The sequence below is a fragment of the Pleurodeles waltl genome, chromosome 3_1, assembly GCF_031143425.1.
Source record: "Pleurodeles waltl isolate 20211129_DDA chromosome 3_1, aPleWal1.hap1.20221129, whole genome shotgun sequence".
NCBI classification, from domain to species: Eukaryota; Metazoa; Chordata; class Amphibia; order Caudata; family Salamandridae; genus Pleurodeles; species Pleurodeles waltl.
This window is the reverse complement of record NC_090440.1, coordinates 771,269,263-771,297,222: the sequence shown is the minus strand read 5'-3', so window position 1 is coordinate 771,297,222 and position 27,960 is coordinate 771,269,263. Positions and strand designations below refer to the sequence as shown.

The 27,960-nt window shown below is 41.7% G+C and overlaps 1 protein-coding gene across 2 annotated transcripts in view; it reads right to left on the bottom strand.

Moving 5' to 3' along the window:
• DKK3 (dickkopf WNT signaling pathway inhibitor 3) overlaps positions 1-27,960 on the bottom strand; it is a 269,373-nt gene that overhangs the window by 199,107 nt on the left and 42,306 nt on the right. For both annotated transcript variants that reach the window (XM_069223597.1, XM_069223598.1), the window contains exon 4: positions 25,763-25,846. In XM_069223597.1, the coding sequence (XP_069079698.1) occupies positions 25,763-25,846 (84 nt within the window). The remainder of the gene's footprint in view (positions 1-25,762; positions 25,847-27,960) is intronic.

The window sequence follows — 27,960 nt, the reverse complement described above, 5'->3', positions numbered from 1 at the left end:
TTCACACTATTTCATCAAGTACCTTAATACCTCTTCTTAAACTATTCTAATATTGAGTGTTGTTTTGTGAGTCACACCCTTTAAAAATGGCCACCATGTTTAGCATACTGGTCTGTTATGTGCCTGTAGCATGTGACGACGCAGGATATGTCACTCTGTATGCCTGGGGTGTGCATGTCACTCTTTAAAATCCTCTCCCCGGCTCGTCGTCTATCACATTTTGAGACCGGGAAGCATGGAAGGAGAGGAGAATTTAAGGAGAGTATACAGGTCATGGGGCTGGCAGCACCCATGGCGCAGTGAGTTAAGCAGGGTGACAGACATTGGGGAGTCTTTTTGCCTCCCTCCGCGACTCATAAAGGGCTTATTTCGTTTGTTTTTCACCCTCAAGGGTTTTAGAGGGTTTGCCTCCTCTGCATGATTCTCATGGGGCCTTAGGTTTGCTCACAAAAGGGTAGGTGTGCTGGATATGATGCAGTTACTTTACATTATACTTCATAAAAGTGTATCAGCAACCAGGAATGCATCTAGGTGCTATACAGTACTTACATTGATGTTACACTGAAAATGTTACACAATGATAATCCAGAGTACCTAATGACGGTATGATCATAAATTTGCTTTGGACTGTTGTAGGACTTGGACATTTGTCAAGTTTGATCATTTTTAATGATTTTAGATAAGATTGTCACTAACCTTTTTGCATTTTTGACAAGTGAATAGTATTTAGTATGAGTTAATATATGTCTTTATTGTGTTACTAGGTTTTCTTTGCTTGGTTCATGTGAGTCGACGTCAGAGGGATTGGCACTAGTGAACAATTCAGCAGTGTTTGAGGTAAGTCTACATAGTTTATACCCCTGTAGGGTAGGGTCACTATTATATTAGGTCCTGATGAAACACCACTTGACCTTCTCAGGCATGCTCAGGTGTGAAACATGTAGACTAGGATAGAGATACCACCAAACAATTTTTTCACTGGTCCTCTTGATTGTTTTTAATCTTGTCAAGGATCCCCAGTAGAACATAGTGAGTGCATGGGGATTCGTAAGTCAATTTTAACCTGCAAGTTTACTACACTCTTGAGTCACAATCACCTGCCACATCACTCATACACAGATTGCTGTAATGGCTGAAGGGCAGTGGAGCTAAATGTGATGATGAAGCATGCCACCTAGGAGAGTGAGGGTACTAATATTCAAACTTTGGGATGCCCTTTGTGAATGCACATAGACTCTAGGAGACTAACTATAGGAAACTGTATAGCCTAATATTTTTTTTCTTTTTGTTGTTTTGTTTCGGAGGATATGTGACGGACCAATTTCTATCTCCCTGTGCCTCCCAACCCATTTTTGAGGGGGAGGGTGCACAGGGAAATTTGTTTAAGTGTGTTGGTAGTATCTTGCACCCAACCAATATTCAGAAACTAAATGCATACCAATGTTACAGTGTACCATTAATTTTAACAATTAATTAAGGGAACTTTGCGCATGTTTGATGAGGCTAATTGGGAGAGCTCTCAGAACCATTCCCAGTTGCAAAAGGTGTCTGGCAGGTCAGTGTGGTGGCGCCAACAGTATTTTCTTTGTATGTTAACGGATTGGTTGATGCTTTGTCAATCTCATACAATGATGCCTCTAGGCCAGAGAACATTGAGGTACTAGCACTTATGTTTGCCGATGGCACTCTCCTACTTTCAAAGTCCCCTATTATTATCCAATGGGGACTCAATAGTTGTAATACTTTTTGTAGTGAGAGGGGCCTAGAAATACATGGGAGCAAAACCAAATATATGATTTTGAACACTGCAAGGACCATGCACCTCAGTCCTACTGTGAATGGATCTTTGCTAGAGAGGGTTTCAATCTTCGAGTATTTAGAGATTTCACTCAGTGAACGCATGGACTGGCTTTCCCATACGGAAAGGCAAAGATTGAGGTTGGGTCAGTTTGTAGGTGGACTCTCAGGTGCACAGGTTGTCTTTTTTTAAGCCAGTTAGTCCCATTATAGAGATCTATAAAAAGCAAGCTGTAGGTGCAGCCATGTACAGGCCGTGTTCTGGGCTAAAAGCCGCTGAGGGAGTTTATGAGTATTGAGAATGCTCGCAGAAAAATCTGTGGTGAAACATAAATTTAATGAACATTTCTATTCAAGTCTGTTTTGAAAATAGCACATTGATTTTCTAGGACAGCTGCTGAGCCTTCCAGGTAGCACCTCCTTGCTCTCCCTCCAACTGGATTTGGGCATGAGACCTATAATGGAGAACATTGGACTAAGGCAACTATGCTTCTGGAGGAGAATATGGGTAACCCCTAAGCTGATTCTGAATAGATCTGCCCTAGCTTAGGTTTTAGGGATTGCTGGGTCGGCTAGATTACCCTGGCTGAGATATATCAAGGATGCTTGAAAAACTTGGGAAAGCACAGCCTGTGCGACAATCCCGCAGAGACCTGTCAGTCCATCTCAAGAGCCAAATTTATAAAATGTTACAGGGATTTTTAGTGTTTTAATCTATTAAGGATTCATTCTCAAGGCAACTTGACAACACGATTCTTGAGTTTTAAGGACTCCTATCTTTTGAAGAGTTGACTTTATGAAATTCAGCTGGCTCTGGCTAGGAAGCTTTATTTACAGTTCAGGCATGGCAATCTCCCTTTACAAGTAAGTGGTCCCGTTGGGGGGGGGAAGGGAGCAGCAGATTGTGGAAAACATGTGCCCATGATGTGGTCATGTGGAAGAGACAGAGGCTCATGTTTTTTTCATTTGCTCTGCTTATAGGAACATTAGATCTATTTAGATAATTCCAGTCTGTCGTAATTTCGGTTTCACTCGCTGTTTTGAGGACAAATACTGGACAGACCATTGTTTTTGCCATTTCTAGCCATTTATTTAGGATTTGGTGCCTAAGAAAACGGGTGTTAAGATTATTTGGCACTGATATTTTGTCTGTTTTTACCATGCACAAAATGTAGTTTTTCATGTAATAATGATGTATTAAATTGCGGTAGGATGTATCTGGCTTTTTTAAATGTGTTTAGTTTTATAGTTATTTTGGCTTGTACTATATGTAGTAAGAGCTGGCATGTAGGGACTGAAGAAAAACTGTTTTTTAGGACTCATGTTAGCCGTTGGTAATATTATATGCTTAGGTTAACTTTTAGGAGCTAGTATTTAAGGTTGCAGTTTAGGGCCACTCTCTTTTGAGGACCCTGTTGTTCCTGTCGTCTTTTAACAGCGTACAGCTCCTAAATGAGATGGTTTTATTTATTTATTGTTTTTTTAAATGTTTATATTGATCTGATCTGTGCAAATGTTTACTTATTGCCTTCTGCACTTTTATGGCCTTAAGTGCTGCAATAAAGTTGATGTATTGTATCATATCAAATATTTAAATCTATGTAAAAAACAGGAGCCTGACCTTTACCAAACCACAAGTTGCAAGTGGCTTTACTTTGGCTTAAGGAATGAGGCAAATACTCAGGCCTCTGACATCAAAAGAGGTACAAAACTGGTGACCAATAAACTCCCTCCGGCTACTTGAAGAAGAAGGAGCATAGATTCAATATAGCAAACATGACAATGCTAAACAAATCAAATGCTTATGATGTGGCATTCTGTGCAAAATTATATTTTAAAACAATGGAAGCATGTTACTTTATGTGATGGGGGAATCTTTGTTAAAGTTAAGTATGGAAAAATAATTTGGCACAAATGCTTCTATATGGATAACAGTGTTATATTTTTGTTGTTCCTACAGTGGTTTACATGTTGCAGTCATTTGGTAGGGCCTCCTGTCTCAACAGCAGGGCTAAGATCCTTTACCTAAATCTCCACAACTTACATCACCAAGCATGAAGACTGAATGCAGGAGCTAAGTGGGTTAAAATTGTCGACTGAGGTGGTGGATGTTATTCTTACTGGAATTGTGACTGAGACACTGACCACTTACAAGCCAAACTGTCCAATGTTTTTTTGTATGTTTCTTCCTTTGCTTAGCAATGCCTTTCAATGGGACCAGTATGAGGTCACCTGTCTGCCCTTTCGGCCTTTCTATGTTTGTACACCATCTTTATGTCACTAGGTGAGATGTATTTCATTAGAGGTTTGATATATATTATATATTTACTCCCAAACAATTTGTGACACCCTTCCATGTTGATCAATCAATGACCTTGCCCTCATTGAAGAGGAGAGGATCGGTTACCTTGATCTTAAGTAGGCATTGAGCTTTTTTATTAACAGGATGAAAGTTCATCAGGATAAAAGACCGTCAGTTAGGCGATCAGCCCTTTGTCAGTTTTTCAGGTGTAAAGAAAGGCATAGTGGTGCAGAACAGGGATCTGTAGGCTCTCTGCATCAAGATCTGCTACGCACTGGCCAAAAAGGAGCTCCGTGAGGGCCCTGTGGATATAAAAGCCCATTCCGCCAGAGCCAAGTCTCTGGAAGAATCCATTAAAAGTAGCTACTTAACTTCAGCAACACTTTATCTGCTGAATATGCCATCTAACTGCTAATTCATCACTGCTCTGATGCTTGTGACACCAGGTGAGGTCTTCTTTTACGCAGCAGTAAAAGAAGCCTATTTAAATAGCATGTGACTTTATAATTTAAGAACCCATGCAGGTGTGAAAGGAGGGGTCAGACCTATTCAGATGCCTGTGGGCCAATCACTAAAGCACAAACTAGTCTGCAGGGACCAAGGAGGTGCTCACGAAGTAAGACTCTCCTTGGATCCAGACAGGTTCAATAAACACTTTGTAGTTCCTGTTCAACCCTGCAGTTAAGGTGTAAATCTTAAGAAAATAAAATACAGCTTTTCGCACACTTAAAAAAACACTATTGCTATCCACGATTGAGTGCTAAATGCACTTTCCAAACACGTTTTAAACCACACAACAGATTAAGAAATCTCTTAAAAACACTTTGTTTAGGTTTAGGAGAATATGTTGCATTTTTAGCTTGGAAAACGTTGGGTAGGCTAGTTGCCTTCTAGTAGCTTTAGTAGTTTTAAAGATTCAAACTACATGGCACAAAGTCTGTGTTCATACCAATGTCCTTTGTCCTTTCTCCCTGGGCGTTTTAGGGCTCAGAGAAGCTGGACCCACAGAGGTCTTGTCTGCCTTGAGGGTTACCTCCTCAAACTTAAAGGGCCTGTGCAGGTGTGAGGGGAGAGGCCAGGACTGCTCAGATCCCTGTAGGCCAATCACTAAAGCACAAACTGGTATGCAGGGGGAAAGGAGTTGGTCCTGAAGTCAGAATCTCGTTGGATACAGACAAGCTCAATGTACACTATGCACTTCTTGTTCAAGCCTGCAGTAAGGCCTAAGTCTAAAGTCACTAAAATACTGCTTTTTGCACACTTACAAACCACTTCTTTCTAGCCATAAATGAGTGCTAAATACACTTTCAAAATAGTACACTAACAATATATATATTGTTTTGATCATCCATGGCTAGACATGCCTTGCACCAGTCCCATGTGCTACAAATAAAGCTGGTAACTGTATCTGGGTAGGAAATCATAATTTCAAGAAAATACAAGAAGGCTTTTATTATGCATGATAACTTTAATGCTTCTCTGCCAGCAGCTTTATTTATATTTAAATCTGTTTATTGACAAAACGTGCAAACTGAGACATGAATATAAACAAGATACACTACTTGGCATTACCTCCACACACTTGTTAATGTCTGCAATCATATAAAAAACACTACCATTTTTGCATTAGACATTTCTCCAAAACCATTAAAGCTGATCTCCCAGCGATCCCTATATGTCACCCAGCACCACCTGCTTAATAGTATGGTCACCCTAAAACAGGACCTAGCCATTTAAAAAGGCATTTGCCATATCAGTGAAAAAAACTTCCTTCCTTTGTGTTAGACATATAGCATATGATTTAATGTTTGGCTGATGAGTTACTCGATCACAAACATGATGGCTAACCAATCCACCTTATTAAAACTGTATTATATCCTATGGCACAATTCACAGGCCATCGCCATGCAGATGAGCCATAGGGGAGATTGTTTGTGCTCTGTTTTCGAGGGCTCAATAAGCTCACCACCTTACCACAGCATCACACAGATCACAAAAGTACCTTGGTGCCCAGGGGTTGAACATGCCAGAAAAAGTGAGGGTCAGTTCAGGAGCTAAGCACAGTCAACTTGGAACCCAGCCCGTCATGCTCACCAGTAGCATCATTTAAAGAAAAGCCTAAAGCCGCAAACAAAATCATACATACTTTCAATATGTTTAAAAGATGCCTCTTCACAAAGATCAGCCTTCTTGCTTTCTCCTGAGTACATGCACCTCATCTCTCACAACCATGTAGTGTTTTGTCATTATCTACTCAATCATACTTTTTTATTTATTAGTTATTTTCACCCACTCACCTTTGGTATTGGTATTGTTTATTTACCATTTAGTATTTATCATTATTTGTCTGGTATTGTTATCTTTTTGACATATTCTGAGTGTCAGCCTAACCTATCTGGATTGCTTGATTCCTCTTCTTTTGTACACTGCTTTCCCCATTCCCAAGCTCATTCTACTCTGCTACCTTTACCCTTTTTTCATCTACTATGGCCACTTTCAACTTAGCTTCCATGTCCACTGATGATCCTCACAAACCCCAAGTGCCTTTCCCATCAGCACAAATCTCCCCCAAAAGAAATGAAAGATGCAATTAATTTAATATTTAATATTATATTATATTATATTTAATTATATTCAATTCATATTTCAGATTGCTCTTTTTTCCATCACTAAACGTACATGTTACTTACATTTAGTGACACTCCCTTCAGTAGATACTTTATTTAACTACAGAGTCTTCACTTTTAGAATATCCTGAGGTGCCAGATAAGATCCAGACAATGTCAACAGCAGTTCTCCTGTGCACTGATCAGTGGCCTTGTGCAGCTCTGTGTAAACTTCTTCATGGAACAGAATTGACATCCATTTCTTGACTCCGCCAGGGCACCTTGACTCGGACGCAGAGTGAAGAACAATTTTTGGTAACCGTGTGCTCATCTGTACCTTGGGCACTGTTTAGATGCTAAAGAATCCACACTGAACAGAACAGAAGGATGTGTCTTGCAGAGCTCCCTGCCATAGGCCCACCAAATCCATCTAAACTCCAGTAACAGTGAACATCTGCTGTGCATACAATGCTTCTGCAGCAGCTGAACCATATCTATAGACCTTCTTCCCCTATTACCTCAAAATGGCATCTTCAATCTCACACAAACCACCACTCTCTACTATACCACTATCAAATCCACACATCACCAACACAACACAAACCCACATCATACATAATCTTAATACCTTCAAACACACAGTCCCTGTTCATGCAAAACACCAGCTCTGCCCTCTACTTACTCCAAACAGACCCCATTCCATCACCACCGACCATATACTCAACCTTCTCCCATATCATCCACCAACAGACTTCCACCTCTTTTTACTAAAATCACACAACCAAACAATCCTTACACTTGACTCCACTACATAAATTATCTCTTCCTGCAACCAAGTCTAATACAGTCACAAAACCTGTCCATCTCCTCATACACAACACATACTCTCACTTCCATTGCACATCACCACCCCCTTTACCATTCAACTTCCAATCATCAACAGTACTTCACATCCAAATCCTTCACACAAACTCACTACATCAATATCTTATTTCACTGCAATTTTGTGAGCAACCTTACAATACCTTCTTCCTGTAACTGCCTCCTTCTTTGCAGACCACTACCCAGCAATGCAACATTCCCAGACATATTTCTAGACACAGTTTCAAACTTTGACACTACACTCCAACCTATGCATCCTTGGTGACCCAAACATATGGTTTGACAAACCTTATATGTGCCATCCAAGAACTATCATCAATGGTCTAGACACACTGAATATGTATCAAACCATCCACAAACCCACACAAATCGCTGGACATACACTACATGTCATTTTTGCAAATCCGGAAATAGTTACCGTTCAAAGGATTACTCCAGTAACATGGTCAGACTACCAGCTGGCAGCTTTCCAACAAAAAACACCAAAACCCACCACACCTAAGGCCACTTTACATGCAACAACATATCGAACGTAGAACAAACTCAGTTTCAAATATTTACAAACACAACTAACATCCAGCACAGATCTAGACACAATAAATTCAGTTAAAAACTATGGCTTCAGAAAGCTTTTGGTATCCGAATACCACTAAAAACAACAAAACAGGACAAAACAAAACAAGCACCTTTGATGAATGCAGAACTACAAATTGCAAAGCTGCAACACACCTGGGTCAAAATAAATAACACCCAAGACAAACTTCAAATACACAAACTTAACAGAATATACAAATCAACTATCCAAAAAGCTAAAAAAAAAATGTATTATTCAAACATAATTCAAAATACTGAATGAGCAAATAAAGAATTTTAGACCTTTCTCACTGAATTTCGTAAACCTAAATGCACACTAATTTCTCAAGAATTTACTGACAACCCGGCAATTCATTTAACAACTAAATAAGTCATGTTGGATTCCTTTTTAAAAGAAAGGAAAACCACCAGCACCACCAATTTCCAACAATCCCCTCCAAAGGTAGGCTGATCCAGACTACGCATTCCTTCAAACAACTGTAAGAAGCTGAATTTATGGATCTTGTCAAAGCAAGCAGGACAGCCGGCTGCCCCTTTGAGCCTTGTCCACCACAAATCTTCAAGAACATTCTATGAACTATCTCTGCTGCCACACCAGTCAGAACTTTAATCAATAATTATTTATCAACAGAAGTCTTTCCAGAAGACTTAAAAAGGCAGACATACGTCAATTATTAAAGAAAAGAAAACTGGAACCATGTGACACAAACAATAACAGACCAAATACAGATGGACCTTTCCTGGGCAAGCTGATAGAAAGAGCAGCATTCACCCACATGTCATAATCCATTGACAATAACTCCGTACTTTCTGACTTCCAAGCCGGATTCTGCCCAGGAAGAGGTGCAGAATCTGCCCTCATCACCATCTGGGATGACCATTAAAACACAATAGACCAAACAGGGTCGCTACACTGCTTCTCTTGGACCTTTTAGCTGCCGTCAACACATTTCATCATGACACTGTAATCCAAAGACTCCACAAAGCTGGCTTTAAAGTGACTGCTCTCAACTGGATCACATCATACTCTCAAAATAGAAGCAGTGACATCAATACTCCCACTTTCTCATCCAAACCGTACTTCACAAAAGCAGAGGTCCCTCAAGGCTCTAACATCTCAACCATGCTTTTCAACAACTACGTGAAGTCATTACCAGCAATGATCAATGAATTTCAGTTCACATGTTTTTATTATGCAGATGACACACAAATACTTCTTATACTGGAAAGCTTCTAAGACTTAGGAAACTCAAAAATCCTCCATTGCTTCCCAGCTGTTGATCAGTGGATAACATAGAATCATCTCAAGCTGAATGGGTCCAAAACTAAAATGCTCAAATGTGGCGATTGGAAACATTATGAGCCACTCTGCATCTGGCCTGATGATCTTGAACCACCTCCTAAGGTAGCCAAGGAAGTAAGGAAACCTGGAATTGCCATGAACTCCAAGGAATCAATGAATTCCCAAATGAATAAGTTAGCAGGATGAAGCTTCATTACTATGAAATAACTGCTACGCACCTAGGTTTTTCACATACGGTCCAAGCCACTATCTCTCTTGTACTGTCTAAACTTGATTACACCAATGGCCTCTACCACAGATCACCTTTATCAACTATAAAAAGATTTCAGTGAATTCAAAACTCTGCTGCCAGACTACTCCTACATGTAAAGCCACAAGCCCACATCTCCCCTGCTTTGAGGGTCCTACATTGGTTACTGGTTGCCACAAGATCCACCTTCAAGTTGACTTGTATTACCCACAAAGCAATACATGGAACAGGACCACTTTTCATCAGGAATAAAATCAACAAATGTATACAACAAAGGGCCTTTCCGCCTCAAAACCCCAGCATACAAGCAAAAAAAACAAAGGGTGATACATCTTTCTGTTTAAGCAGCCAAGCTATGGCACTCATTACCCCTACCCATAAGATCCACAGATAAATATCTTATTTTCAGAAGACTACTCAAGAGTTGGCTCTTTTCCTACATGACCACCATACTCAAAACACAAATGTACAGCACATGCATGTGTATGTAAACATATATAATTTGATTATATGTATTTAGATATGTACATGTCTTTGTGCAAATGTATACACCACTTATGGTTTAACAATATATAGATATTTTTACTGTCTAGTGACATCAGATAGCCAACAAGAGTGAAACTCAAGTTGTTTATGACATCATTTGGAACCCCAAGGTAGAATATTCCACATTATTGAAAACTATGTATGTATAATTTAATGTAATTTATGATTAGCTGTGCAAAGGTAGAACAGTCTTGGAGGGGTCGCCACATCTAACCACCAGCTGCCATATATTAAAAATAGCTTGCGTCCTGCCACCCACCTACACCACTCTCTGGTAATCTTAACCTCTCCCACCCCCTAATAAAAAAAGGAAACACACAAGACCTGTTTCACAAAGAAGATTCCTAAATTTGCACTTACAGTTGTACTCCTATAAAAATGTGAATATTTACTTTTTTGGGGGGAGTTCACAAAAACTCCCTAAAATGTGCATGAAAAGCAGCATCAGACACAGATATCTAGGCGAACTACTGGGAATATAAGTGACATAATCCATTGTATAATTGTACAATTATGAACTGGTGAATATACCCTAATGTGCAAATGCACATTTATTTTTGTTTTCTTTATGGGGAAAACAGTTTTCTATTTGGATGGACCCTTTTCTCCAAACCACCTCCAACTATCGAGATGATCTGTTTGCCTTATTCAATTATTTTGCAGAAGTAAAACACTGATCATTTTCAGAGTTGGATTAAATGTTTTAAATGTTTTAAATGCCAACATGAGCACTCACAAGCTGTGAAATCCAAAATCACACCTTCATCAGCATATTTCCCACCGTTTGTGTAGGGTATGCTATTGCATATTTCTTCACACTTGCACCACTCTGCCTGTCTGTTTTTTCATCATTCACAAAGGGGAAGGAGTCCCTTGGGGACTCTTCCTGTTCGCAAATGGGTTGCCACCTATTTGAGTTGATGGTAAAATATTAATGTTTGGCAACCTGATTTTGGTTGCAAAACATTAATGCATACCTTAAGGAATCAGTAATTGGAAGGGGCGTCTTGTTGCCTAATCTCATTTAATGAAATAAAAATATTTTCCAAATCCTTAAATGGGTTTAGTACCTTTACAAAAAGAGTCTTAGCATTTCCAAACTCCCTGATTTAACAAATCAGAGAGTTTGTACATGAGCCTCCCACTGATCACACTAAAAGCTCTCAATGAGAGCCAAACAACCAAGTTACTTGCCTTTGGTAACACCTTTTTTGGTAGAGACTATATTTAGCTGAAAATAATTAACTCAGAATTATCCCAGGTGTCAGACTGGTTTCAGAATTTTTTTCATGAGAAGTACCCCTGTGCGCCAGCAGTTGCGTCGATCGGCTCCTCATGCGTCATCAATGTCATCCATGCTGGAAGTGACATACGCAGCACCTATAAAGGGGCCAACCAGATGCGCTGACATCAGTTTCTTTTCACAACTTTTCACGCCAGAAGAGTGGTGCCATGATGAACACTGACCACTGTTGTGGATAACTAGGGTCCTGAAGGGGATATAGCCCTGTCTCTAGAAATCTGTTTGCAGAGCAGGGAAGATGGGTATGCCATTTAGAAATATGCAGCTAGATATATTGTCTACCAGATAAGGCGCTACCAAAGGTAAGTAACTTGGGGCCAGATGTAGCAAGATACGATTTTGTGAATCGGAAATTGCGAGTCGGTGCAACTCGCAATTTCTGATTCGCAAAATCGTATGCAGAATGGTGTCTCAGACACCTTCTGCAAATCGCAAGGGGGTCGCAAAGACCCACTTCATTAATATTAATGAGGTGGGTCGCAATTTGCGACCCCCTTGCGATTCCCTGCACTCACAGGGATGGTGGCCTGCAGGAGACAGCAGACCACCGTTTCTGTGACTGCTTTTTTAATAAAGCAGTTTTTGTTTTTGTATTGCAGCCCGTTTTCCTTAAAGTAAAACGAGTTACAATACAAAGGAAAAAATGAAACCATTTGGTTTAGTTTTTTCAGAGTAGGCAGTGGTCCATTGGACCACTACCTGCTCTGAAAAAATATTTTTGGCGACATTCACAAAGGGGGAGGGGTCCCATAGGGACCCCTTCCCTTTCGCGAATGAGTTAGCACCCACTTGACATGGGTGCTAACTGCGAATTGCTTTGCAACCGCATTTGCGGTCACAAAGCAATTCTGCATCGCAGTGCGAATCGCAAATAGGAAGGGAACACCCCTTCCTATTTGCGAGTCGCATTTCCATTTTGCGAGTCGGTACTGACTCGCAAAATGGGAATATGCATCGCGATGCGCATTTTGCACGGCGCAAACTGCGAATTTCGCAGTTTGCGCCATGCAAAACGATTTCTACATCTGGCCCTTGTTCATCTGAAAGAAACTTCTAGCTGCAGATTCCTTACCTTAGAATAGATACCCAAACAGTACCAACCCCAGAGGTTCTCCGGACCAGTTTCAGATGAGGAAGTCCTGCAGGACTGAACAGACAAACTGCCCGTCACACGGACCTGATTATCCAGGCAGTAATGTTCAGTAAATGTGTGCAGGGGGGCCCATGTTGCTGCCTGGCAGATATCCAGTACTGAATTTCTGCGTGCTAATGCGGTGGTCGCAGCTTTGGCTCTGGTGGAGTGAGCACGTTAGCCCTCAGACTCAGGGGGTTGCTTCTTGGACACTGCATAGCAGATTTTAATGCAGAGCACGACCCATCTGGAGATGTTCCTATTCTGCACAGTACAAACCTTCTTAGCTCCAACATACCCCACGAAGAATTGATTGTCTACCCGGAAAACCTGTGTACTGTTAAGTTAGAATGATGACACTTGTTTGTGGTCCAGATGATAGAGATGCTCCTCATCCTTGGAAGGGTGAGGAGGAGCGTAGAAAGTAGGCAAGGTAATGAATTGACCTACGTGAAAGGGTGTGACTACTTTTGGAATAAAGGAGGTCCGTGTGCGAAGCACCACTTTGTCAGTATGAATGGATAAATAGGGCGGTTTAGATGATAAGACCTGTGGCTCATTAACTCATCAGCAGATGTTATAACCAGGAAAGCTGTTCTGATGAAGAGTAATCGCGAGGGGCAATTGTGAAGCAGCTCAAAGGGAACGCACATTAAGAATGTAAGCAACAGATTCAAGTCCCACTGAGGCATGCTAAAAGGAGAAGGGGAAAAATGAACTAAACTTCTTAAGAACCTATGTACAGTGGGAGATTTGAAAAGAGAGGGCTGATCAGGTAATCTGAGGAATGCAGAGATAGTAGAAAGATAACCTTTAAGACTGCCCAGAGGGGATCTCTGCTGGACAACAGAAAGAATGAACAGAAGAACCTAAGAAAGATTAAAAGAATGGGGATCAACAATTCAGTTGGCACACCAAGCCACAAATGTCTTCCAACAGCAGGCATATACCGTCCTGGAGGAGGAACGCCTGGCTGTGAAGATAACATCACATACTTCAGGAGGAAGGTCAAAGGCCGTCAACTGCTGCTGCTCAATCTCTACACAAGAAGGCTGCTACAACAGAAGATCCTCCTAAAGGGGCAGCCTGATCGGAGGATTGATTGCCATCCTCAGTAGCTTGGGATAACAGATTCTCCGTGCCAGTCAGAAGAATGTCTTGAGCCAGTCATTCTTGATCTTTTTGAGAACTCTGAGCAGGAGTGGTATGGGCAGAAAGGTGTACAGGAGGCCTGAGCTTCAGTTTAGATTAAAAGCTTTGCAGAGTGTGAGCCACCTTGAAAACTCCAGTGCGCAAAACTGTTGATGTTGTGTGTTCTCACAGAGGCAAACAGATCTAACACAGGTTCTCCCCACTGCTGAAACAGACCTTGCACCGTCTCCAGATGGAGACCACATTCATGATTTGCTAAGTGTCTGCAACTGAGTTTATCCGACCTGGCGTTCAGAGAGCCTGCCAGGTATTGAGCCACCAGAGAAATGCCCTGACATTCCAGGTTGTGTCCAGAGATGCGGGGGTTCACAACCTGTTCTTGCCCTGTTTCTTGCAGTACCACATGGCAGTGGTATTGTCCATGAACACTTGCACCAGCCCCCTTGGTGGAAAGTAGGAAGGACTTGAATGCCAGTTGGACTGCCCATAACTCCAGCAGATTGATGTGGAGTCCGGATTCTGCCTGAGACCAGCGTCCTCTGATGTCCACCTCTCCCAGATGGCAGCACCATCCCAGGAGTCAACCACCACTGCAGATCTTTTGCAGTTTCTTCTGAGATCTGGACCATGGTGAAGAAATTCCCTGAATGCCTTGCCCATTGGACCTTCAGGTCCCACTGCAGAGTCTGTGGACATATGTCACAAGCAGGATGCAGGAGGCCAAGAGTCCAAGCAGCCTCAGAGTCACTCTCACTGAAATCACCTAAATATAGGATAGAGTCTGAAACATCGTTATCATTGCCTGAATATCCTGGACTCGCTGCTCTGGAGGATAAGCCTGAAACTGCACTGTGTCTACAACAGCTTAGATGAAAGGGAGTATCTGAGAGGGGTTCAGGTGTGACTTCGGCATGTCTATAGTGAACCCCAGCAAATGCAGGAGGTTCGCCATAGTCTGGATGTGGGAGATGACAGTCTGGGGCAAGCCTGCCTTCACAGCTAGTCTTCAAGCTAGGACACCCCTAATCTCTGCTGATGAGCTGCAACCATCGCCAACACCTTGGTGAACACCCAAGGGGTTCCGGTCAGGCCAAAGGGGAGCAAGGCAAACTGAAAATGCTTGTGGCTGACTGTGAACTGCAGGTAACATCTGTGGGCAGGTAGGACGGGAATAGCAAGTCCAATGCTACCATCCAGTCTCCTGGGTCGAGAGCAGACAGAACTTGGGCCAAAGTGAGCATTTTGAATTCCTCCTTTTGAGGAAGTAGTTGAGGGGCTGCAGGTCTAGGATAGGACAAAGGTATTCTTCCTTCGGCACTAGAAAGTATCAAGAAGAGCAACCACAACCTATTCCTGGCATCAGGACCCACCCTTGGCCAAGAGAGATGCAACTTCCTTACGGAGAAGAGAAAGATTATCCTCCATCAACCTGTCTTGAGGTGGTAGCATGGGGGTGGAGTAGTCAGTAAGGGGAGGTATTAGTCCTTTTTGAGCAACTGAAAAACCCACCTGTCCAATGCTATGGACTGCCAGTGGGGCAGGTGATGATGGATGCTGCCACCAACTGGGTGCATGTGATAGCATAAGTGTAGATTAGGAGGGTTTTAAGGTTGCCGCTGTGGGAGGGGTGGTGGACTGACCCGGCCTCTGGCTACCTGATCCACGTGGCTCGTGAATACTGTGCCCTCAGGCACACAGGGATTGAGAAGCATGCTTGGCACGGTAGCTGGGTGGGAACTGGCGTGGTTGGTAGCCCCTTCCATAGTAATAAAAGGGGCAAAAAGCAGACTGGCAATGGGGCAGGATGGAAGGTAACCCCAAGGACCGGGCCGTAGCCTGATTGTCTTTAAACCTCTCACGTGCCAAGTCCACTTTGTCTCCAAAGAGATGAGAGCCATCAAAGGGCATGATCATCAAAGAAGACATGACATTCCCAGAAAGCCAGTTGAGCGTAGCCAGGTGTGGCACCTGAGGGCCACCATTGATGAAACTGCTCTGCTTCGGGAGTTGGTTGTGTTGAATCTCCATCAAATTGTGAACTTTGCTGCATCTCTCCAGTCTGCTACAGCTTGGGAGAGTACGGCCCAGGCCTCTACCGGGACCGTAGGCAGCACTTGAGCAACTGTATCCCACAAAGCGTGAGAGTTATGGCCCAAGAGGCATGCAGTGTTCACAGACTGCAATACTTGGCTGGCAGAAGAAAACATCATCTTCCCAAGTGTTTCCAGCCTCTTAGATTCCCTGTCCGGGGGAGCGGGAGGGCACGCACCAGGGTTAATATGTGAGGTTGAAGCCTGGACCACCAAACTCTCATGGGTGGTCTGTTGGATGAGGAAACTCGGGTCCCCTGGGGTAGGGCGGAGGTGACAGGTGATTGTCCCTTTTACAGGAGCCTTTGTGTTGGGTTTGGACCAGGTACCCAAAAGGACATTAGTGAGAGCCTCATTAAATGGGAGGAGTGGTTCAGGTGGGGAGACTCCTGGCTAAAGCACCTTAAGACATTAGTCTTGACCGCATATGAAGTAGCTGAAGGTCCAGCACCTCAGCAGCCCTCTGTATTATCATTGCAGCAGTTGCAGCACAACTTTCGGTCGTGGTCACACTCGAAGCACAACAGGCAAACAAAATGCAGGGCCGTCACAGACATCGGCTGGTGACAGGCACCACCAGGCTAGAAGCTGGACTTCCTAGATGACAATTCCTGCCACACTAGGAGGAAAACCTCAAAAAGTCTTAACAAAAGATTGAAAAAGGCACAGTCAAAAAAGACTGAAGGAGTAGCTCTTCCCAGATAGGCACTAGCTGGCACAGAAAGAAAATAACTGACATTAGCATGCCTGGCTGGTGCCTATATAGGTGCCCTGGATGTCACTTACGGCATGGATGACACTGATGATGCACGTGGAGCTGATCAATGTCACCTACCGGTGCGCAGGGATTATCCTCACGAAAAAACGTCCTGATCCTGTCTCACGCTTGGGATAATTCTAAGGTAAGAAATCTGGAGCTAGAATTCTCTATCAGATATAAGTAACAAGTTGTTACTATTATCAGTAAGGCTCAGAATAGGGCCTTTCCCAAAGTAGCAATGAAGAAAACAAATGACATATATTACACGTACGGCTGAAACACTTTTGATTAATTGTAAATCATGAAAATGTGGGGCCACATGCACTAAACACCATTACCAAAAATAAGCCAAATATACAAAACAGGGATTCAGTTCCGGGTACATTAGTTTGAGAAATAGTAGAATCTCTTTGTATAAAGTGAGTTTTAGGAAACCTTAACTCACATCATATTGGAGACCACAGAATAACAAAATCAGTATTTGCAGTGTCAGCTACATTGTGATTCTTGAGAAAAAACAAATTGCACTGACATCTGCTTTATATTACAATAAAGCTGCCAGAATAAAAAAACTGTAAAGCCTCCATGTATACTTTAAATATAATATATTTACCTTACTCAAAAACGTCTGACTTGTACATTTTTAATTTATGATTGTATCCTCTTCTACCTAAGGCCTAAAATGTGTGATTTCATTTTAGTGGAATCTGACATGTGGTAAGGCTTTCGGCCCTGTGGCCCTGCCCAGTGTCTCATAATTTTCTGAGAGAATGTTATTTGCAGGCCACACTGCAGCTTCAAGAGCAGCAGAAATACTTTATTTAGTAAAATACACCATTAGAAAATCATTATATTCGTTTTTATTTTTAATAGCATGTGTTCATTTGCTCCAGAAAGAAAGGTTTTTTAGAGTTGGGCTGTGATGTGTGAGTAGTGGGTGAGTTAAGCTTTAGAGTAAACCAGCCTCCGCAATACCTCTATCATCTCTAAGACCTGTAAGTGTTACTTCGTCCATAAAACCAATGCTATAATTTTGCATATTGATATACCCATACATGCATTTCTGTATTTCTGTGCTACTATACTACCTCAAGCTCATAAGTATTCTTGGGAAGATTGGAATTACCGCACTGACTTCGACAGGTAATTTTCAATTGCATGCCTTTTTCCAGGTCAAAATGTTCCACGTTTGACCTGGCAACAGTGTTTCTGAAAACACCTGGGGTAATACTATGGTCATATAGCCCGCTGCCAAGGACGATACCATGTGTTAAAGGCCCTGTATTAAGGGTGAATGCCTTCAACAACCGGTATGGCCCGAGGCAGATTAGCTAAGGGCATTCCAACCAATAATGGTAGAATGTTCTAAAATAAAAAATGAGAAACAAAAAGTTAAATATTGTAATGCTGAAGCACAAGGCTTATACCCGCCATTGTAAGCCCAGAGCCACTCCATTGTCAAATGGATTCCCACAGAGACCAGAAAGACCGTCACCCATGCACTCATCAGCAGCAGGCTAGAATACGGAAACACCCTCTATGCCAGCACCACAGTCAAGCTCAAGCGAAAACTCCAGAGGATCCAGAACGCAGCTGCCCGCCTCATCCTGGACCTCCCACACCATGAGCACATCTCCTTACACCTTGGATCCTTTCACTGGCTTCCGATCGACAAGAGGATCACCTTCAAAATCCTCATCCATGCACACAAATCCCTCCAGAACACTGGACCAACCTACCTCAACGAAAGAATGCACTTCCACACTCCCACTCGCCTCCTCCACTCCGCCAACCTCGCACTCGCCGCAGTCCCCCGCATCCAACGCGCCACCACCGGAGGCAGATCCTTCTCCTACCTCGCCTCCAAAACCTGGAATTCCCTCCCCACCAACCTCTGCAAGACTCCGAACCTCCTGCTCTTCAGAAAACAGCTCAAGACATGGCTTTTCGAACAGTAAATCGGCCTCCTACCCTCTCCCCCCTCCTCCTTCCCCCCTCCTTCTTCCCCCCTAGCGCCTTGAGACCCTTACGAGTGAGTAGCGCGCTCTATACATTTTTTTATTGATTGATTGATTCATTGTCTTCAATGGAACTCTCAAATTTCCAATCTCTAATGAATATGCAATTACTGCATTCTGTATCATCGCATAACTCAGGAGGAATTAGTGTTACATCAGGAATTCCAACTATCCCTCTGTTTGTAGCCAATCACAGGGTGTTACAAATTGCTACCTGCCTACTTAATATTAATTAGGCAAGTCGATCTCCTTGTGGATCATGATTTTGCACTGCAATCTATTAGTACCTAGGTTGCTTCGCAAAATCAGAGTCAGTTTCAAAACGTTAGTGGCCAGTTTGTGACCATGTTTTGCAAACAGACTCTTAGTACATCTTTTTTTCAGTGGCTGGTGTTTTTAGTGAATAGTAGCATGTAGTACGCAAAATAACTGATTGGTCCTTTTTTGTGTTGTAGGGTCTATGTATTCATTTCCTCTTGGAGGTACTCCTTTGCCCCAAGCCTCATCCACCAACCATCCTTTCCCTTCAACTAACCATTTTCTGCTTTTGCACTTATAGTGCATAACTACCCTCCTCCGAACATTAGTCTTATATCTCATACCCTCTCTTATGGCTACGTATAACCAGTAGCACTTCTGGCACATAGCCTCTGATCTATGAATGTCAAAAGGCCCTCCTTGTTTACGGTGGGTCTTCAGATATTCTTTTTTGTTGCCAGGCCCAGCGGTCCCAGGCAAGAAGAATAAACACTAGCCACAACACACTGGGAAAACTACTTGCACATCAGGGAAACTGATTTTTGTTTTGCAGAAATAGACTCCTGCTTTGGAAAATAAATTGAGTAAATTGCACCGCTTTGTTATTTTGTTAAATATATCTGCCATAATAGTGGGGGAAGTATAAATGTGCCAAAGTCTCAATGACCCTTTATATTATTAATATTCAGCATACAAATTGCGACTCAGACACTAGCACCAAATCATATATCCATCTCAGTGTATGCTCCCCTTTATGACTGGCCCCTGAAATTCTGGTATGAGTGGAAACATATGATAATGCCAATAATGGAATTCCAAGTTTATTGAAAATATCACACCCTACACTTTTCCTGGGTAAATTTCAGGAGGTCAATCCTGCCAAAACTTAAAGAAGGAAAATATCAAGACATAGGGATTTTGTTAAGGTAAGCTCAGCAAGTAAGATCTTGCTAAGGCGTCTCCTGCGAGTAAGCATTTGAGCCTAACCAATCTACTGAATGCTGAGTCAAGCATCAGTTCTTCTTGGTGACTAACTGAACCCAGATTTGGATGGAGTCGTCTCTGTTTGATGATGATCTATGCTATTATGAGTTCCCTCTTCCCTGCTGTGACCACAATATCTCACAACCACACTTTATGATTTCTAAAGGTTATCCAACCTTGGAAAAGATCTAGCTGTATAATATAACAGCCTTTATTTATTGGTTATGACGGGTTCAGTGGAGGGAAACAGTCAGTATAACTAGCATAGTTGAATCCGCTAGTTTTGTTAGGAAATGTTGCATGTCAATATTGGGGTCGAAATACCAATTTACAGAAATAACTCATCAACAATATTGACTGCCTTGATGATATAGTGCTTGTTGATATTGTGGATGTGATATTTTTGTAGGTCAATATTTTAATGCCAATACAGTGAGTTCCCGCTTCTATAAAGTATAATAATAAGCACAGTAAAATATTAAGATGAGAACCATGCTGCTGGTACAAACGGGAAGCCTGTCCACTCCATTTCTCCTTGTCTCTCTTTCTCACTCTTTCTGTGTTTCCGCCCCTCTCTATGGTCCATTCTGTCCACTGTCGCTCCATTTTCTCCCTTTCCCGCACTCCATGTCCTGAAGTACCTCGTCCATCCCTTACTTAAAAAAATCTCAGCACATGTTCAGCCCAGGCATGAATATTTCAGAGTCAGGTCCAGTTTCCAGAAAACCCTTCTGAAATGTGTTTGGTTATTAGATATTGGATGAAAGAACATTGACTAGTCAGATATTGTAATTTGTTATTGTCATCCCTGCCTTCACCTTTTAGATGTTTGTTTTAATACATATTTCTTTCACACCAAGGCCTACATTAACTAAAGTATTTGACGTGCACTTGCACCGGAGGACATCAGTCGTGATTACAAAGTTATTGGACAACAGTCAGCAGGTGATCTGAAGCCAATAGAATAAATCACAAGAAACCATTTAATTTTTGAAGCTGCCCGGCTACAGATCAAAACGCCGAAATGCACTAAAACATTATGCATTCAGTACAAAAAAACAAATGTGGTAGTCGTACGATGTGAGGTATTTTAGAACTGCGGAGTCGAAATAGACATACATTTGGAAATCAGTATAGAAGTGAGTTGTTACTATATTTAACCACTTTATTATTAATATGCATTGCAAATCACATCGATGAAATTAGGTGTGAAATCATACACACGAATTAATATATCACTCCACTTTCGTAATTTTCTGCCAAGAAACCGAAGTCTATGTGACATAATGAATGGAGCATCCTAGCATACATCAAATACGCCGATTTAATTTCCGGACCCAGAATTATGAATTTTGCTTTTTAACTCGCTCAGTAGAGGGTGAAAGGTACAAAACATAAAATTCCATCTAACTGTTTAACTGCGTAAATCAAACTTGGTCAGCACATTGGACCACTTTATGTTGAGCTTACACTAGCTAATATCCTTTCTTATGAGAATAAATCTAGTCTTGCTATTCACAAACCCAGTTTTACACTCATAAAAAGGTTTACTCATGCGTAATATCACCCAGGTAGAGTGTAAATGTATAGTCATAATTCAGTGAGAAATTTATAAACATCTGTATAAGTCACTTTAAGGTGAACTGAGTTAATATGCCTAAATGGACCCCAAAGGTTTCACAGGGGACAGAACCACTGTCACATTATACATTTGAACATACTAATTCTTGCAAACTATTTTTAATCAGGATTTTATGTAAATAAAAGAAAATGCATTTTTTATTTGTGCAATTGGAAGGTTGGTTTAATTTGTATAAATTGTACCGTGGGTTTCTATGACATTGGTTGGCCTAACATATTGCAAATTGTTCATCATTTTGATACTCTGTTGTAGTCGTTGAAGTCTTCAGGCCAGATGGTGAGGGGAAGGGCAGAAGGTGATCCACTGCACTGTTATTTCACTGCACTATATGCAGCTCAGTGGTTTTTCAGGCAATGTTGTGTTTTTTTGTTAATTAGAGACACGGGTCTGGTGTCATGTTTCCAAATTGTAAATGTGCCCCTAAATGCATACTCAACCACTAAAACTTCCAGGAAATGCCTGGGGAACCTTAAACTTCCCAACAGTTTCCCCATGAAGACTTTTTTTCAGAGGATTGAAAGCATTGATATCTGAGGGTTAGCGAGTAGTCGGAACAAGGTCTCACTTTGCACCGGTGAACACCCTCACTGAGTTTGCTGACCAAAGGTGTGCACTCGCTTAACAAAAAAAAACAAAAAAAAAACAACACTGCTGTTTGAAAGCAATGTGTGCTATATAACGCAGAGCACAGAAACGCAGAGCATTAGTTTATCTTCCACTTTGTTTTGTGCAGATCATTTCCTTAACCATGAGAGGAGCCCCAAAGGATCCAACAATTATTGATGCAGCCACAAAACCCATGACACTCGTGGTGACCTTCAGGGGGCTCCTCGGGGCCTAGGGTGCTAGGTATCCAAGGCTGTACAACAGTGTGATTGCTGCTTCGTTGTCAGTGTTTCTACAGGGCCACACAGCCTTAATCTGGAGAGGCCAGGGACTCCCTTACAGAGGATGGTTCAGCTTGTTACTATACCTATTTTTTCAGAGTCCCTGAGATGTAATTCGAAGTGCAGTGGTCAAAGTGGGCAGGATTGGAGGGGCACCAAGTGCCCCTACTTTTTTTAATATATGAAAACCAGTTCCCTTACTTATTAAAAGACAACCATCCCGGGACAGTAAACTCCGATCGTGCAAATGCTTCAGCTTAAGTTTCATTCAGGGAGTCTCCTGTGCTCTGAGGCCGAGGGAGGGGCAGGCAGCTTAACAATAAACAGGCCTTCTTGTCAGAGTGCCTCCTCGCCAAAAGAAATGTAAAGGTGGCTTGGGAGCAGGTACTGGTTTAATTGATCGAATCACATGAAGCTTTGTGATGATGTTGAAGCAGATATGTTAATTAGAAATTATTAATGAATGTTTATGTGTTTTGAATACCAAAAAGTTTATAGAAAAATGAATTGTACAAAAATGAACGTGCACGTTTAAAAATGTGCCCACGGAGAGTGGCAGTCAGTTATACGAACTTGTACTAAAATGATAAAAAATGCGTGGAATAATGAAAATATGTAATAATAATGTAATATCTCATATTAATGTATAACCTATGTTTTGCATTATATTGTAGAGTTAACTTAGCTGAAGTTGTGGCCTAGTTGCCAGGCCTCATGCAGAAGCTGAATTATTAGAGCATGCTGGAGAAAAGCAAACGTGTTAAACTAACCTTGACCACTTGATAAAATCTGCTTTGCTAGAGTTTTCTGCAATGTACCGACGAACAGGAGATGATGGAACTGAAAATGTAACTAAATTTGGTGTAAGGCAGACTCAAAGTACTTTCCCAGGACTCGAACAATAGAGACACTGACTGGAGAAGAAGATGCAACATTTTTGATACCTGATGAGCCAGATGATGAGGACATCGTACAGTGAACCAATCAATGAAATGAGAATGGCAAAATATTAGAATTCATAGATTTGCAAAAATAATATTACTGGATAGAGTCATAACTGGGGATTAATTGACCAATTAGGAATTAGGGGGATGGACTGGAAAACTCTAATAAAAAGTCATGACAAGGGGCTAAAACTTCAGATGAGATGCGAGAGATGTGAGATGCAGATGTGAGGGGAGAATTGATGACGTAAGGAGACGTGATCCGAGATTCTGTCATTGGGCTCATGCGCTGAGAGCCTGATGCATTGCTGATCGATTGATGACCTGAAGACGAAGACTGACTTTGTTGCCGATCCATTCCGTGGATAGGTAGCTATGACAATGTGACTGATTAACTTGTGTGCCTTTCTTTCTAGGTACCATCTGCGCTGTTTTTATAGTTTTTCCTCTAGCTAGATGTTTTCCAAATTCACGTTTTTAAATTGTTTTCGCAATGAAGTCCCACAAGCTAAATGCTAATCTGGGTTAGGTAAGGATCCTTTGGGTGACGTTGACAGTGACAAATGATTGACAAACTGATTGCTGAACTTTACTATTAATGTCAATATATTCATCCTTGTTAGCTTATGCTGAAGCCTTACAGCATATGTTTTCTCAAGTTCTGATTAGATTATGTTATTAGTGGTCCCTAATAAACTAATTCTGAGCTGATTAAATAAAGTTTGAATTAACCGATGCATTAGAATTGTAACTAACAGGGAAATAAAATTGTTAAACATATATTGGATTGTGGTCATTCATGAAATGTTGACATAATTGTCTAAGGTTTATTGATTCTCTTAGTGGTTATTGATTGGTTATAGTGCATATCAAAAACACTGGTCACTACATGGCTAGGATACTCCATGCGATCCAAAAGATTCATCGGCCTATAAGCGTCCCCTTGTAGGTTTACTTACTAAGGACCAGGCGCGCTAGCAATGACAAAGATTTATTCTGTTCGACTGGTAGTGCAAGGGAGTTACCCACTGAGCTGTGCAGTGTGTGCTTTTCAGGGCAGTTAAATAAAAATAAATCATCACCTACAGTGTGCGTATTACTTATACCTATATTTTGGAAGCCTTGTTTTATCGGAAACCTTTTTGCACATTTGGTAGCAGTCTGTCTTATACTGCTTGTGATGCAAGTTTAACATAATGGCTTACATTTTCTCAGTGCTTCCTATCACAGGCTGGGCCCTCGTAGCACTAGCAACACACAAGCCACAATTCTCCATTGCACCAGCCAAGATTTCATTTGGTGGCTTTCTGGTTAAACACAGACCTCACAGTGCATAAACAAATAGAGGTTTCATGATACACAATAGTGCACTTACCACTGATTAACTTAACTTTTTTCCATTTAGTCCATAAGTTATTATATATGTACCTACCTGAAGGAGAACATTTTGTTTTTTAGCCACACCTTTAACCACGCCCCCACACTCATTGACCCCGTCCCCATTGCATGCAGCATCAGAGTTCCCATACTTTTTTAATGCACTTCGACCGCTGGTCTCTGCAATGTGTCAAATGCACAGTTGTTCCCTATTTTGCTTGAGATCACGCCCCTATGTAAATGAGAACACAATCACCTTACATTGTGTGGGCCTAAACTTTGCAGGTGCATGATTATCACAAATGTCCGTAGTTACAAAGCACCCCATGAGTGATGAAAACAGATGCAAATTCTTCTGGGTTGCAAACTAGTGGCATACTCTGGGCAGGAAGCCCTGGTCAGGAAAGAATACCTTAAAGCTTGGTAACGCTAGCGTAAGGTGCTAATACAATTTATAATTAATGCAAATCCAACACGGCACCATGCATATTGTGGTGTCAAATACATAATTCTCCTTCCTGGCCCTTCTGAGCAACATTCTATTCCGGTATATTGAAGGCCCAAATAGCATAATCAACTAAATGTTGTTGGTTAACAAAAAAAAATGTCAAAACATTTGACAAAAATTGAGTTATGCGTGGTTTCCAGGCAACCAGCAGTATACCATGAGCATGAGAAAGACGTATTGATGTAGAGCACAGAAGGGTAATATCTGATTGCAGCCAAAATGCTTCCCACAGAAGGCAGAGAGCTGCTCTGTCCCTGTGCCAACTTCTCCCGAACACCATTTAATGTGGGTTTCGCATTCATTGGAGAAGAGGGCTGGTTACAGAAATCTGGGAACTGAGAAGGTTGTTGTGTGGCTGATGGCCACATGCTGGCTATGTTTCTATGTCAACAAGAATTCAACAGATCGATCGCTTTATTTAACTTACATGGTTTCTTCTGCCTTCACCACCTTTTACGGATGAAATAACCGATTCAGAGTACATGGTTGATCCGGTTTGGTTATCTGTTAACTAAAAAGACAAAGACAAAAAATCAGTTTACGACAGCAGTAGAAATCTGGTCAACTTAGGAGGGGTCTGGTGGAGAGTGACTCCCATGTATTTTTAATTTTTACAGCATTTGTTCATTGCCATTATCAACATCAACAGCTGTGGAATTTAGTCTGCTCTAAAAAACAAACGTGATGTATTTACTTTAGCTAGCTCTTTCAGTATAATATTAAAAACATACGATGCTTCGCTTTGGGTCATAATGCAAATGATGGCGTACAAAGAGAGCAGACATTTAACAACTGGGCTCACTGTCTACCAACCTTAGTTATGAATTAGCGGTATTTGAGACGTCCCTTTTGTTCCCGGATAGAGGTCAAAAGAGAGAGCCACATATCCCTTTCAAACTGCACTTTAAAGAGCAGACCAGAAAGCTCCTAGAATCTACTGCTGTGAGAACTGGACGTGAAAGCCACGAGCATTGTGGGATGCCTTGCGTACACCAAGAAACTAGCAGTGATATCAGTGTTTAGGTGTAAGTTAATGTTTAGGATGTGAAAAGCGCAGGGCTGCTCTAAACAGGGCATCTCAGTGCTAAACAGCTGACAACAACAGAAACCCTTGGAGCAAAAGGTCGTACTGAGTTAAAACATCCAAATCTACAGGTGCTTCCTAAAGATTGCTTTGTAGGCGCTGTAGTGTAAATGACGCTGTAAGGTGTTCCAGAGTTTAGGTATCAAATACCTGAAGGACTGACCTCCCAGTTTGTCACGTCTGTTTCTAGGAAAGAGAGATAGCCTTGAATTAGATGACCCAAGAGCCCTAGAATGAGTATAGGGCTGAATCAGATATTAAAGATAATTAAGGCTTGTGTTAGCAAAAGCACAAAATGCAAGTTAAATGATCATGAATATATCTCAACTTTCAAGTGGTAACCAGTGTAAATCAGTAAAAAGAGACAAGATGGAATGATGTTTGGGAACATGCAAAAGCAGATAGGCCACCACATTTTGTATTAAATGAAGCCGCTTTGATAACGTCCTTAGGATGTTCCCATAGTCTAGACGTGACATGAGGATGGCATTGATGACTTTTTTTGGGTGGAGGAGGTAGGACTCGTAGCAATCACTAGAGGCACCTCAAAAGACCGAAACAGCATGCAGTCCATTTCATTATTTCATGGTCAAATGCTAAATTATGATCAAGCCAGACACCCACTGCAGTTTTAGAGGCTGGGAAAGTGCCCATGCTTTCAGACCTCCAGAAGCAGACCAAAGGTTAGGCTGGTTACCAACCACCATCACTTCTTGCCACGGCACATTTCTCAAATGTGAGAGGTTATTTGCTGAGTTGTGAGTTAGTGAGATCACAAGCTGAGTATAGTCAGCGTAGATAACCAGAATAAAGCCAAGCGGTTTGACAATAACAGGCAGAGTTCAGGCAAAAAAATTAAAAAGGGTGCGCCTTATGGAAGATCCCTGCGGAGCACCAAAAGACATTGATAAAGTGGTGATGATAAAGGATTAGCAGAGACTTGAAAAGAGTAGCACTCTAAAAAAGAGGCACACCACTCTAAGGTCCTCAGATCCCTGCAAAAGTGAGGTATGCAACACCATGTCAAAGCAGGAGCTCAAATTGAGCAGGATGCCGTGGAGCCATCTTGGTCAAGTATTCATCTCCAGTAGCAGCTAAAAGGGCGGAGTCCATATTGTGATGATATCCTAACAGCGAGGAATGGAGTAAGTTATGGGTTTCAAGATAGGTGGAGAGTTGACAAGTCATATGTTTTTCCAAAGCTGTAGCCGGAAGAGGAAGCAGACAGCGTGATGATTTTTAGGTTTGGATGTATCCAAGGAAGGTTTATTAGGAGTGGGAGTAACCACTGTGTGTTTCCATGGTTGAGGGGTTTTTGCTGAAGACTTGAGGGAATTAAGACGCTTCACAAGAAAAGGATGGCTAATAGGTGAGCCCTCATCAATGACATGAGGTGGTGCACGGTCAAGAGAATAACTCGATTTCGTAGAGTTGATAAGGACATAAAAGTCCTCCATCCAAATGAGACTAGGAGTAGACAGGCAAGGTCCAGAGGCATTGCGAGGCTCGAAGGTCACAACAACTTAGGCGTTCTGAGCCTC